Consider the following 13,374-nt stretch of genomic DNA (forward strand, 5'->3'; position numbering starts at 1 on the left):
GGCTACGAGAAAAATGTGTTTGTGTGCTTGTAAAATGACGTCAACATCAGCGAGTTAATGACATTCGGTTTGGCCGTGTGGGTCTACGCGGCGAAACAAATGTCATTTGATAGTGATAGCGGGGACGACTAGTGAGCTCGCAAAATTACAAAATTATAGTTCAAGTGGGTATAGGGTGTTTTCATAGATAACAGTTTTTAGAACAAAACAAACAATTCTTTTTTTAATTTGAAAGAAGAAAATCACCGTTTTAGATGACATGAGTAGATATCACAAGCCCAGACAAGTTCGCAAGAAATCCGTATTACAGTAGCGCGCATTTGGGACGAGATTTCTTTTCTGTAGTTACTTGTTTGTGTTTGAGTAGCCTCCATGAGTAGCCTTCACTGCTGTGGAGGCTACTCATTTGGCCGGTGAATGAGCTTCCCAACCTCATTTAGCTGCTAAATGCCATTCGCCTCGAATATCATTAGGTCTGCCGAGTGACAGGGGTGCAAGGAGGCACAAATTGAAGGGACTCAATTGACGCGAGCTACTTGCCATTTTTAAAGAAGGACCACCGTGCCCCTAAGATGGTTTTTCAAGCAAGAAAGTAATTACTCACTGATATGTTTGCATTGTCTACTGTACAGTATTAGATTAAAACTGCTTTATGTGTCATGAAATGGCTGATTGGGCTCATACCAGTCTAAAAAGGCTGCGAGAACGTTAACAGTGTCTTAGTAGGTTTATTTTCTGTATTAACTCTAGGGAATTATGTGCATTCAGAAAAAAAAACTCTACGAAGAGTTTTCGCGGCAACTGTGAGCTTCACTTAAAAATGGCAAGGTCATATAGCAAGCAAATTCTTGGCCGCCGGGCAATGAAAAAAAAAGAGTTGATCATTGAAACCCCGCCACCTAGGAGGCTTCCGTCTGCTTATGCGGATAGGGTTCGGATAGAACGTGAATGGGAGGCATTTATTTAGTATTAGTAGTCCAGCCGTCTACTTCATTGTGTCGAAAACAAGCTTACCAGTAGGCACCGCAGGGCTGACCTGAAGTAGGCAGTCTGGTCTTTGCTGCCAAAAAACCATTCCTTGCATTTGCACTGAAATGGTGCGCTGATTGTACGAGCTGAAAATTTCAATGTGCACATTGAATTTACAAACATTACAGAGGCGTCACGCAATTCTTCACAATAAAACAAAATACTTTGGATTGTTATGGTACTAATAAACGAGTTTCAATGAACAAAAAAATTAAGTGTATTTAAACAATTCCGGTGAGTGGAGTTTGCGTACCCTCTATCAAGCTGTGAAATACACAAACGACGAACGAGCAGAAAGTTGTTTGCAAACTTTAAGCATCAGTAATATATTTTAAAGGGCCATGTTATGTTGTGTTTGACATATGCTCTCACAGGCTTTGTGTTGGCAAGAAAGGAAGTTTCAGCCCAATAACATTTAGGTGTGCACTGTTTAGCTTATACAGGATTCAACGGTCGTAAAAAGAAGTGTCATAAAAAAGGGCGGATGGTTTTGTTCGGATTCGTCCGTGCTCTATTACCAGCGGTAACTACGTTAGGATCATTTTGTCTAGGTCATGCAAGTGCCGCCACATTTGTGTTTTCCACATGTGAAGAGTTTGTAAGTTTTGCTACACTGCACAGTTAAAAAAGAGCGCCGCCTTAAAATTTATATTTTTTTTCTGTCACGAGTCTTTGGCCTTGAGTGCGGGGTAAGAGCATGCTTGACGACTCTGAATTCGTTTAGGATGGAGAGAACTTTAGGCATGTATACAGGGGAGCTCGGATTTTATTACGTTATGAGTTGTAAGTTACGTTATTTATTACGTTATAAGTTGTGGCCAGGAATTGAACACACCAACTTTACGTTTGATAACACAGCCCCTTAGACACTAAACCTCTGAAGTTGCTCTATACGTGTTGTGAATCACTTTTCATATAGAACAGTTTGCGAAAAGGCCCCCAGTTACGCTAGAAGAATTCGATAGAGTTCCTGCCATTAACGGTTGCACAATGTGGTAATAAAGAAAAGAAAATTGGTTTCCATTACAAATTGTAACGAAACCTTCCACAAAAACGGATATCGTGAAAATATTCTCGCATATTATCAAATGTAATTGACTCATGAAACAACTTGTCCTTAAGGAACAATGACTCATTTAAGAGGACTGGAGTTTAAAAAAAGTAGTAAATGGAAAATTCCTTGCTAGCGTATCATCTCACTCTGTATTCAACTAGACGGAGTGTTTGTAAAACAGTTGATATTCCTAGAGAACAAAAAGCAGCTGCATTGTGAAGACCAATTTTAGTTTACCAGGGCATTTCCTATACCAGGATGTTGCTTTGGGCATGACCGTATGCATAAAAAGCTGGTCAACTTCTGAGCATCTGCCTCTATATACGTTTAATACTCATGAGCACTTTCAGGACATTTGGACCATATCTGTAACACTTCACAGCAACTTACGTTACATCTTCTTAAAATAAATTTTTAATCCGGTGGGCGAACAACATTTTCTAAAAATACGTCAACAATAGAATATTTATTCACTGTTTTTAGATCTGGCTGTACGTGGAAACACGTGGTTCGTACAAGAATGGTGTCAATGAGAGCAATGTCAGAACCGTAACAGTGCTAAGATGTCATCCTGACCTCTTGTTGCCTCCCTGCTGGGCGTGCATGCTTGATGTCAAGTATGACTGAGTTGCATTCTTGGTTTTGTAGGTTTACGAAATTAAGTGCTGATTTTTCTTTCCCTTGATCACACGGCTTAGCCTCTATTGTGCTGACACGAATAAAGAAAAACGAAAACAAAAGTAGGTAAAATATATGCTACCCGTTTTACCAAACTACTCTAGTTTTTCTTATGTTTTGAATGCGACCTATGTTAAACTCGTTTTTAGAACGTCCGATTTTTATTTACCCCATAACTTCGGGTAGGTAAACGATTATGTCCTGTATTTCTGCCGCGATTGTAGGCATCATATGGCGTTTATATGACTCCTGATTCTTTCCAATATGACGTATTATCACCTTTTAGAAAAATAATCTTTGTGCGAAGAAAACCTTAAAGGGACCGACAGCCGATCGATTTTTGTGTAGTGCTGTTCTCTAGCTTTATATGATAAGGTAAACCCAAGGAATTTTGAAATTAATTAAGGAAAATAATTTTACTTGGGTTTAAAACTGAAAAGGAGTGCCATTTAGTGTCTAAACGTAACACTACCCTATGCATACCAAGCAGCTCCGTCGACTTCAATGCGTGATTCACAAACATCATAAAAGAATAGGAAACACTACATTCAATTATGGTTTTAGCTGGGGACAAGATTTTAAGTACCTCTTTTTATCTCACGCTCAGTTAAAAGTATGTTTCTGCACGGTTTAGTGTCATGATTACCAGAATTCGTGTTGGAAACATACGTAAGGCTGGTGGATCTAGACATTCCGCTTTCAAATGTTGTTGGACTCTAACAGGATTATTGTTTCGGTTCAAGGTGTGGCCAGTGATGTCCATTCATTTGGTATAGAGAGCATACACTCTACAAAAATCGGTTGTCTGTCCCTTTAAGTGTCTCTCATCTCTTTGAACTACACCTTTACTGCCATGCTAGCTACCACCGTATAACCCGAGCTGTCACCAAGAATGTATCTTGTTCCTCCGACGGAGACAATCACCTCGACGAAACGTTGGTGCCATTATGCCGTTTCTCCGGCTAAAAAGCTTTCTTGTTTGCATAGTCACATTGCGGATGATAATTACCATGAGAATTGCGAAGATGGTTATTCCTTAAAAAAGAACGCAATTTCGCAAGATTGACATGAGAACCTTACTCGTATCCTTGCTGAGGGTGACAGAATGTTTTGATACAAAGGTCAGACCATGCTCGAAGCAAACGTACCGTTTGCAAAACAGTTATTTTTATTTATATACCGAATCATAGATCGGATACATACTTGCTGAGAATACAAATGCGCGTTCATGCGAAAGAATGCGTGAGCTGGGACAGCATGTACCTTAGCTGCTATGGTTGTTAATCTTTCTGTATACCGCTGAAGATATTACGACAAACTTACAATTTACACCCATATCGAACATGGCTGCTACTTTCTCGTGTATCCATTGTTGCTCCTCGTCATCGTCGTCGTTGTCTTCGATCAGCAACTGCATCGAAAAAATAATCAGGTCACTTGTACCGAACTGAAATAAACAATAAGCTGCTCGATTACGATCTGTGAAAGTGGGGTATCCTAACCACGATAGATAATAAGGGTCAGATGCATACCGTCTCCATCTCTAATATAACACAAATCAGCTGTTAAAAGGTATTCACACATGATCACACGATTTGGGCAAGTGCTGGGAAGTTATGCGTGCAGAGTTTATTATGAAGAGAAAAAAAACTGCGACCAGCCTTAATCCTTGATCGTGTATTATGGACACCTCAATAATCGGCATGCCGTGCTTCTGCCAAGTCGCCGGCTGCAGAATGGGCCGGAATAAGCCTCACAGCTCCACTCAGGGTGACCAAGTGTAGTACCATTCAGCGCCTAGGCATACGCAGTGGCTGAACGCCCCCCCCCCCCTTCCCCCCCCCCTATCCCCCGTAATCGGAGATGTTCAACTGGGGGGCGTTTTGTTTCTTCCGAAACTTCGGAGTTCGCCTGTCTCCTCTCTGTAGTACGCACCGGGTAAAAAAAGAAGCGTTCATACAAGGTGACAATCGGCCATTTCGGATTAAAAAACGAACCCTGCCCGCAATTCGAATCAGCACAGTAAGCTGCCATTCGCGTAGTGGTCCATGCGACTGAGCTACTGGAACACGCGGAAACGCTAACTGTTGTTTGTGAGCGTTCCGGAGTATATAAGGGCACTTCCCGGAGGCCTACCAGGTCATGTCGAACATTGCTGTTTACTTGTCGAATTGAAGCACTCCGAGCTGCTAAGCTGAGCATACCCTAAATACAGTCAAACCCGATTGTAACGAACCCGGATAGAGCGAATTATGCTATATATCGAACAAAAAGAAGATCAGTTACAAAAATACACGCGAAACATATTCCTTGACAATAAAAACTGGCACTGACCAAGAATGTTTAAAATTCAAAAAAGACGTTTCGGCTCCCGTATGGGTGCCTTGTTCACAAGGCACCCATTGTGAACAAGACACCCGTACGGGAGCCGAAACGTCTTTTTTGGATTTTAAGCATTCTTGGTCAGTGCCAGTGTTTATTGTCATGTGTTTTCCTGACCAGACGGGTTTAAGTCCAACCCTCGATTTCACGAAACATATTCCTTATAACGAAGTTCAATCGGATATATCGAACTCGGTGAACCTAGAATTGCCGCCGAAATACATGGTCTCACAGCGGTAATTGAGAGGTTGATTGGCCGCGGTTGAGACGTTGAGCCTCGTATGGAGCGACGTGACGCTCGATACTTTTCGTAACTGAAGGAGAGTGGAAAGCCGGGCTAGTAGAAAATGGTTCATGACTGCAACTGCGCACGACAAAACGGGACCATAAAATTCCTTCGAGAAATTTCTGAGTGTCGTTGACGAAGAGGTTGCCGTCACACTGAGCCCCTCTGATGCAAACACCGTAGTCGATGTCATGGCAGCTGGTTCTATCGAAAGTTCCAAAGAGGCAGAGGATGTCGCCAGTGAAAGCTGTCCGATGCTTAATGAAGCGCTTTCGGCAGTTGATATGCTCAGCAATTATTGCTTCGATGTTGAAGGACACGGACTCGAATGCTGTGCTAGTTGACGCCGCCAAAATAAAAGTGAGAACTAGAATCATTTTTTCTAGTTTTCACTCATCCCTTCGCGGCAATGCAGCGGCTCACGCTCACGCCCGATATCTTGCTCGCCGGGCACCGCAAGAGGACGATGAGAGGACCAGACACTCACTTATTACATACAACGACATCACCCAAAATTACATGCTCACACGACGCACCTTCCCGCCACCGGCAGAAAAATTAACAAAAGAACATCAAGTCACCCTCCGAAAACTTCAAACAAACACATTTCCACATCAAACACGGCTACACGCCATTCACCCCACAATATATTACCCCCTGTGCAGGCACTGCGGCAGCCCAGCAACGCTCTTCCATATGGTTTGGGCATGCCATTCAAACCCAGACCTTGCACCAATTGCCAGTCCTACATACGAGCAGTGGGAGAGGGAACTTGCCAGCACTGACCTAAGTAAGCAGCTTTGGCTCGCTGAAAGGACGAAGACGGCAGGTTGCACCAACGGAGTCCTGGACTGAGGACCCCGCCCACTTACAAGCTCGATCTACCTGTTCAATAAAGTTTTCTCCTCCTGCTACTCCTCATTTCTTATTTGTGAAGCAGGCAGTTGAGGTGGAAAGTATCCTTATTACTTGCAATAAATTGATTGTTTTGTGTATTGTAACGACATACTTCATATTGTGTTGGTTTCTGCATGCGGGGATGGGTGGGTGTTCCGGGTGTTGCAATCTCGTAACAAAAACTCTTTATCGGCGAGTTCCGCTATATCGAACTATTCGATATATCGAAGTAATTGTTGCGCATATTACAGTTCGCTATAACCGGGTGTCACTGTACCGCTTGTTTAACAAGCTTCTCCCTAGCTCCTACGAATGAATGATCACTAGCGAGGGCTTTCCTTACGCCAGGAAAAGCGATCGCAATTGCATGGTCGTAAGGCAGGCCAGTCTTCTAGTTCTTCCTGTGAAAAAGTCCTTCTTAAACTTTATGGTTTACGAGAAAAACTTCGGTTTATTTTAGTTTCTTATTGCCTATATTAGGTTCGCTAAATCGCCTCCTGACAATAATTGGCTCTACATTTTCTACAAGCGTACCAGTCGCACTGGCATATGCAGTTTACAACTCCACTGAAGGCAAGTCAGCGAAGCGCAGTGTGCAAATATACGTCTGGCATATAGGGTAGTGCGAAGTTATTTTCAGTTCATTGACTTTACAAATCCTGATACAATCTACAAACTAATAAAATAAAGACACGCCTTTCCGGGCCCAAAATCTTGTCGGGGCTCAGTTTTTACTACGTGATGAAATTGTGATGATCTGGCTGCGGGCGGCCGACTGGTTTTGTCGGCGATGTGGTTTGAGAGCCGCGTGGTCGACGCGCGAAATTAGGCCAATGCGAAAATGTGTGCGTCAGAAAAAACGCCAAAAGGAAATCAGCAAGGAGGATGCAGAAAGGCCAAGCGTCCATCCGAGTTAATTTTTCTACAAAATAAATCCACGTAAACGCACCCACAGTAAAGAAAGAAGGACTAAAATCACTTCAGTGTCCCTTTTAACGCACCGCACTTATAAATTACAGATACTAACCAATAGAGTTTATTTGTACAAGCGTCGTTTTAAGAAAGCTTGGTTCGTTTTATGAGTCAAGAGAATTCGGTTAAGAGAATTTTGGCTCAGTAGCCGTTAATTGACCAATTTAGGAGAAACCTCCAAATATAGTAATTTTGGGCGAAGGGGAAAGCTGACATCCATTTTTTTAGAGATTGGACTACGGCACAAGAAAAAGTTTTCATATGTACAACGCTGCACCAAGTGAAGCCTTACGGATAGAAAGGAAGGCTATAACGCTTTATCAAAAAGCTCCCTGTTAAAGAAAAGTTGCTCTTGTTTAGGATAAGCATTAAGGGTATCTCGCGGGTGAGTTGATATATGTGTTTAAAAGCCATCTTCGTGTGGCTAAAGCACGGGACGCATCTGCATTTACCACAGAGCGCAGATAGATGCGCCTGTGTGTCCTTCTTAAGTTGTTCTTTTGTTCCCCAAGGCGTGTACTAAGGCATCGACCAGTCTCGTTAACGTACACAGGTCTACGTGGTAGGTGTATGTAACGATTTCTCGAGGCACCGACGTCTGCCTATGTGCTTTGTCGGCAAATGCTCCGCGATACTTATTTACAACTTATTTACTGCTACATCAGGTTTGAGTTTCTTCTTTCTTCTCTTTCGTTTCTTCATTTTTCGGGGCACGAAATACTTCAACAGGCATACTGGTGACATATGCCACACCTTCTGCAGAATCACAGTTCGGCGTAGTTTGGGTTCACTTGTTCTACTCACCTGCTGTCACGTACACTTGTCACGTAGACCCACACTGGTTTAGTGTTTCTTTCACTGCTGGCAGCGAGCATAGACAGCGCTGTCGTAGCGCACTGGGCTTCTGGCGTGGTGACCCGGGTTCTGATCCCATGCGAACTTAAAGGTGTTATTTTGTTTACTCTTTCCGGCGGCCATTTTTTTCTAACGCACAACCACAAGAAGAACAACACGATTGTAGGCACAATGGTGCACTGAAGGACTTTTTCGCAGGAAGAACTAGAAGACTGGTCTGCTTCACGACCATGCCATTGCGATCGCTTTTCCTGGCGTAAGGAAAGCCCTCGCTAGTGATGGCTGTCATAATAGACAGCTCCCAGTTTGCACTGAATGAACAAGATATTCTTTTTTTTTTCTAGCGTTACTGCGGTTTCATTTATTCAGTTCAGGACAAGGATTGTTTATTGCATACCTTTACCATCTGGATCTATGTACGTGGATTAGGCTGGCCAATGCCCCAATTCACGCCTTCGGGAACACAAAAACTAATTGCAGATGACATCAATGTTTGCGGCTTAAGATATAAAATGCGATAGCATTATTTCGACTGCTAGGGGGCGTTTTCAAACGCAGTTGTGTCGAGGTGTGGAGGTGTGCGGACGTACAGAGCGCGGCGGAGGCATCGACGACGAAAACGGATAAGTGTTTGAAATTTATTATTCCTTTTTTAGAGCGACCATGTTTTAGAGAGAGATGTAGGTTAGGTGAAAGGGGCGGTAGTTGTTAGCGTAGGGAAGTTACCGAATCAGATGTGTCGCGTGGTTGTTGCACATGATTTGAAAGCGTGATAGTTGGTAATTCGTGAAAGAAGAATTGATGCTGTAGGAAAGAATCGCACGTTGCGGCTTACTTTTAGATTGGAGGGGAGCGCGCGAGAACGCGGCGGTGAAGTAAGCGAGAGTTGGGCACGCCTTGGACGGGCAGAAGAAGCCGGGTGTGCTGTGCACGGGGTGCGAGCACGAATACCCGCTTGAGGAGACGAGATTCGAGTCGGTCGAGGACGCGGAAGGGCAGGAATTCAGGGGGAGTGTGTGTGCTAGCGCCGCGCCTCGACCGGCTCGAGGAAGAAAAGGAGCAGCTCAGAGTTCAGGTAGGTGAGCTACAGGAGGAGTTGAAGGATGAACAAGACCAGAGGAAGGCACTCGAAGCGAGGTTGGCGCAAATGGAGGTCAAACTGGCAACGAAGGGTGACATCCCGACAAACAATGAAGCAGGTCACGAGGTAGATGTGTCGGCAGTGCTTGACCCCGAGAAGGAAAAGGAGGGGGACAAAGACGCCACGCCGGAAGACGATCCCGGACTGGCGCTGACTCACCCGGTGCAGGAGCAGGTGGCCGCGCCGGGGGGCAGCCAGGAAAAGGAAGAAAGACGCATGGTGATCGTGGCGGGGGACTCCAACATGCGGTACTTAGAAATGGAGATTATAGGCCGGGTGAGAGAGGATGAGAGAGTGCAGGTTGGCGTGTTCCCGGGGCAGACGGTCAGGGTAGTGTTAGAAAAGGCAAAGGATAAAATGTGGGAAAATATGCAGGGGCAGAACCTAGTGATTATCGCAGGAGGAACCAATGACGTTCTGCAGGGGGAAGGGGCGCGGGAGTACGCAAGCAGCTAGAAAATGGGGTGAAGGAAATACGGGCGCTGTGCCCACATGTGCAGGTCGTCGTGAGCACAGTACCAGAGATAATTGGGAGAGGGGTACATGTGGAAAGGGAAGTTGTGGCGGTAAACCGAGACATACGGGAGCTAGGCAAGGAGCTGAGTTTCGCTGTCGTAGGCATCAACAGGGATGTACGATGGGTGGGCCGGAAAAGGGCGTTCCAGCGTGACGGAGTGCATTTCAACGGGCAGGTGGGAGCAGCCATCGGAAGACGACACGCGGCGCGAACTGTGGCTTTTTTAGGGGGCCCACAGGCCTTTGCGAAGATGGCGTAGACAAATGCAAGGAGCAAAGGGAGATAGCGGGGTCGGTGCAGATCGGTGCAGGCAAACGAAAGGGACGACGACGGCGTGTAAAGAAGAGAGGGGGAAACTGAAGATCGCGTACATAAACATGCAGGGTGACAGAAAAAGAGAGAAGTGGGTGGAGATTAGTAAGCAGCTAGAAGAGGAAGATATCCAGGTATACGCTGTGACCGAGACGCACCTACGGGACTTAAAGGAACCTCCAGTAATCGGAGAGTATGCATGGGAAGGTTGTAACAGGACGGCTGGATTGAGGAAAGGCGGAGGAGTAGGTATGCTTGTACGGCAGGGGTCTAATTGGAAGAGAGTGAAAGAAGACTGTAAAGAACATGTGTGGATGAAAGGGATAGTGGAGGGTAGGGAGATGGCCTTAGGGGTGTCTTACCTGTGGACGGGTAAGGATAGCAAAGAACAAAACGAAACACTAGTGGCGTGTCTAAAAAAGGACATCGAAGATTTGAAACGTTCCGGGGAGGTACTATTGGTAGGGAACATGAACGCCCATATTGAAGATCTAGACGGGTACACAGACTTCAAAGGAAATGTAATGCTAGATATGTGTGAGTACCAGAAGCTGATCATAGTAAATAGGGAACAAGAATGCGAGGGTCAAATAACGTGGGAGTGTGGTAGGAGACAGTAGAGTATTGACTACTGCCTTATTTCAGATGGACTTTATGAATGGTTGGATGGAATGACCATAGATGAGGAAGGGGGCCACAGTCTGGCCAGTGACCACAAGCGCATAAACCTGAGTTTTGGGAAACTGGCGGGTGAAAAAATTCACAGCATATCCACGGGGTGAATGATGATGAGTGGGCGAAACTCCTGAGGGGAAATCACCGGTAAAACCGTGACTCTTCAGTAAAAGTTCGCCCACTACATCTGTGTCCGAACGTAACGTCTAGAAAGTCTCGCTTAAACCGCGCGTCGGCACCTTGGGGCTGAGCTCGCCTGATGCGTTTTGCAGACGCCTCACGAGCTCTCACTGCATCGGGGTATGCCTGCCGATACGCGCGCTTTCTCGCCGCTTCCCGTTCTCTGACGTTTTGGAGATACTCTTCGCGCCGCAGCCGTGCCGCTTCGCGTACGGCAGGGTCCTCGCGCCGTTGCCGTGACGCTTGGGCCTCTCGTTCTCGAACGCTGGGATCTTGGCGGCGTCGTCGCGCAGCCAGACGACACGCTTCGGCCTCCCGCTCTCGTACGGCAGAATCTTGGCGGCGGCGTCGCGCAGCTTCACGGACCGCTTCTGCCTCGCGGCCTCGCACATCTGCAGCCTTATCCATCGGGCGACTCCGAGCGCGCGCCAACAGCGAACGGATTTTATTACAACGCTCCCCGCCATCTAGTAAACAATCCAAGAACTAAACTAGAGGTAGCCACGCCATCTAGTAAACAATCCAAGCGCATCTTTTCATCATATACAAGTACCGCCATCTAGTAAACAATCCAAGAACTAAACTAGAGGTTGCTACATACATACGTCGAGGATGGACAGACCCACGCCTTAAGGAGCTTCGCCTCTAAAAACGGGTGGACCGGGGCAGCGCACAAAGTTAAACAGCAAACAAATTGCGGTTATAGCCAAAAGCATAGAGGCTGACATAGAAAGAAATTCTGGAGAAGAGTGGGAATATGACAGGCTCATCAAGACTACGCAGGAAAGAATAGTCAAGGCAGAGGAGTCCAATCGATGGAGAGGAAAAAAAAACACCCAAAAGCTGGTGGAACAAAGAAATCAAGTTGGCGATTGAGAGGCGTAAACAGGCGTCTAGACAGCACAGGCAGGCCAAGAGGATGGGGAGACATCAGGAGGAGGTGGACCTAAAATGGGAGCAGTATAAGCAAATGAAACAGGAAGTGCAGCAATTAGTGCAGGAGAAAATAAAGGGGGACAGCGAGGGGGATGGGTAGCGCAAATACGAGGAAGGGGTAGAGACGCGCCGAAAAGGTTTTGGAACCATGTGCAGGCATTAGGGAAACGTGCGAGTCCCACAGAAGGCGGTGCTATAGAAAACGAGGAGGGGCAGATGCTCAAGGGAGAGGAAGCATTGGCATACCTACACAAAATCATCACGGAGAAGTTCGGTAAGGTGGATGAAGAGGCCCCGCAGCGACACAGAGATGTCGCGGCGGGTAGGCCGGAATGTCTGAAGATAGATGGGGACAAGCTGAAATGGAAAATAGCAGAGGAAAAGGTTCCCAAAAATACCGCGGCAGGCACGGATGGGATACCGATGGAGTTGATTAACCAGTTAGGACCAAAGAGCAAGGGAAAGCTACTGCAAGCCATCAGAACAAAGATAGAAGAAAAGGCAATACCGGCCGCGTGGCAAATGAGCAGGATGAACTTAGTGTACTAGGGCAAAGAAGTCAGGACAACCCCGAGCTCGTATAGGCCGGTAACCGTCACATCAGTGCTGTGCAGGTTAGCAATGCAGGCAGTCAAGTTCGAACTAGAGCAGTGGGTGGAAGAAAATAAGATATTAGGGGAGTTCAAAATGGGTTTCGAAAGGACAGAAGACTAGACGACAACTTATTCGTGGTAAGCCAATGCATAGAGGTGGCGAAGATGCAAAACCGACCCTTGTGGTTAGCCTTTCTGGACATTAAAGCGGCGTATGATAATGTAGACAGGGAGCGGCTTTGGAGTATCCTGGAGGACGAGGGAGTTGGGGAAGAATTCATTAGCTTACTCAGGGAGCTATACCGAGAGAACCAAGTGCAAATAGTGTGGGAGGGGGTAGCATACAGTAGGCCTGTATACACCTACAAGGGTTTGAAACAAGGATGTCCTCTCTCTCCACTGCTGTTCATGATCTACATGGCGGGGTTAGAAAGGAATCTAGAACTCAGCACGCTGGGGTTCGACTTATCCTACATAAAAAAACGGGCAGGTGGTGGAACAACGGGTTCCAGGACTAATGTATGCAGACGACATATTGTCGATGGCGGACAACCGGATAAGTATGCAGGGCTTGATGGATATATGCGGTGAAGAAGCGACGCACCTAGGGCTATCCTTTAGCCGAGAAAAATTGGGGATCATGGTCTTTAATGACGGCGAGGAGCACAAAACAGTATCAGTGCAGCAAGTAGAAATACCATTGGTGAAAGAGTATAAATATTTAGGAGTATGGCTGAACAACAGCGAAGATTACACGCAGGTGCATGAGGCTCACCTTAAGACGAAAGGAAGACGGAACGCGGCTATAATGAAGCATAGAGCCCTCTGGGGATAAAGCAAATAAGAGGTGGTAAGGGAGTCTGGAAA

At 46.0% G+C, this 13,374-nt stretch overlaps 1 protein-coding gene across 1 annotated transcript in view; it reads right to left on the minus strand.

Annotated features, from left to right (window-relative positions):
- The window catches only part of LOC144165974 (anoctamin-6-like), a gene marked incomplete at its 3' end in the record, with an annotated part of 58,765 nt that overhangs the window by 21,090 nt on the left and 24,301 nt on the right, over positions 1-13,374 (minus strand). The window contains exons 3-4 of the mRNA XM_077695648.1: positions 4,085-4,172; positions 1,015-1,115 (exon numbers count right to left, since the gene is read on the minus strand). Of these exons, the coding sequence (XP_077551774.1) occupies positions 1,015-1,115; positions 4,085-4,172 (189 nt within the window). The remainder of the gene's footprint in view (positions 1-1,014; positions 1,116-4,084; positions 4,173-13,374) is intronic.

The sequence above is a fragment of the Haemaphysalis longicornis genome, unplaced genomic scaffold (genome assembly GCF_048455015.1).
Source record: "Haemaphysalis longicornis isolate Haplotype H1 unplaced genomic scaffold, Haemaphysalis longicornis Haplotype H1 scaffold_152, whole genome shotgun sequence".
Taxonomy (NCBI): domain Eukaryota; kingdom Metazoa; phylum Arthropoda; class Arachnida; order Ixodida; family Ixodidae; genus Haemaphysalis; species Haemaphysalis longicornis.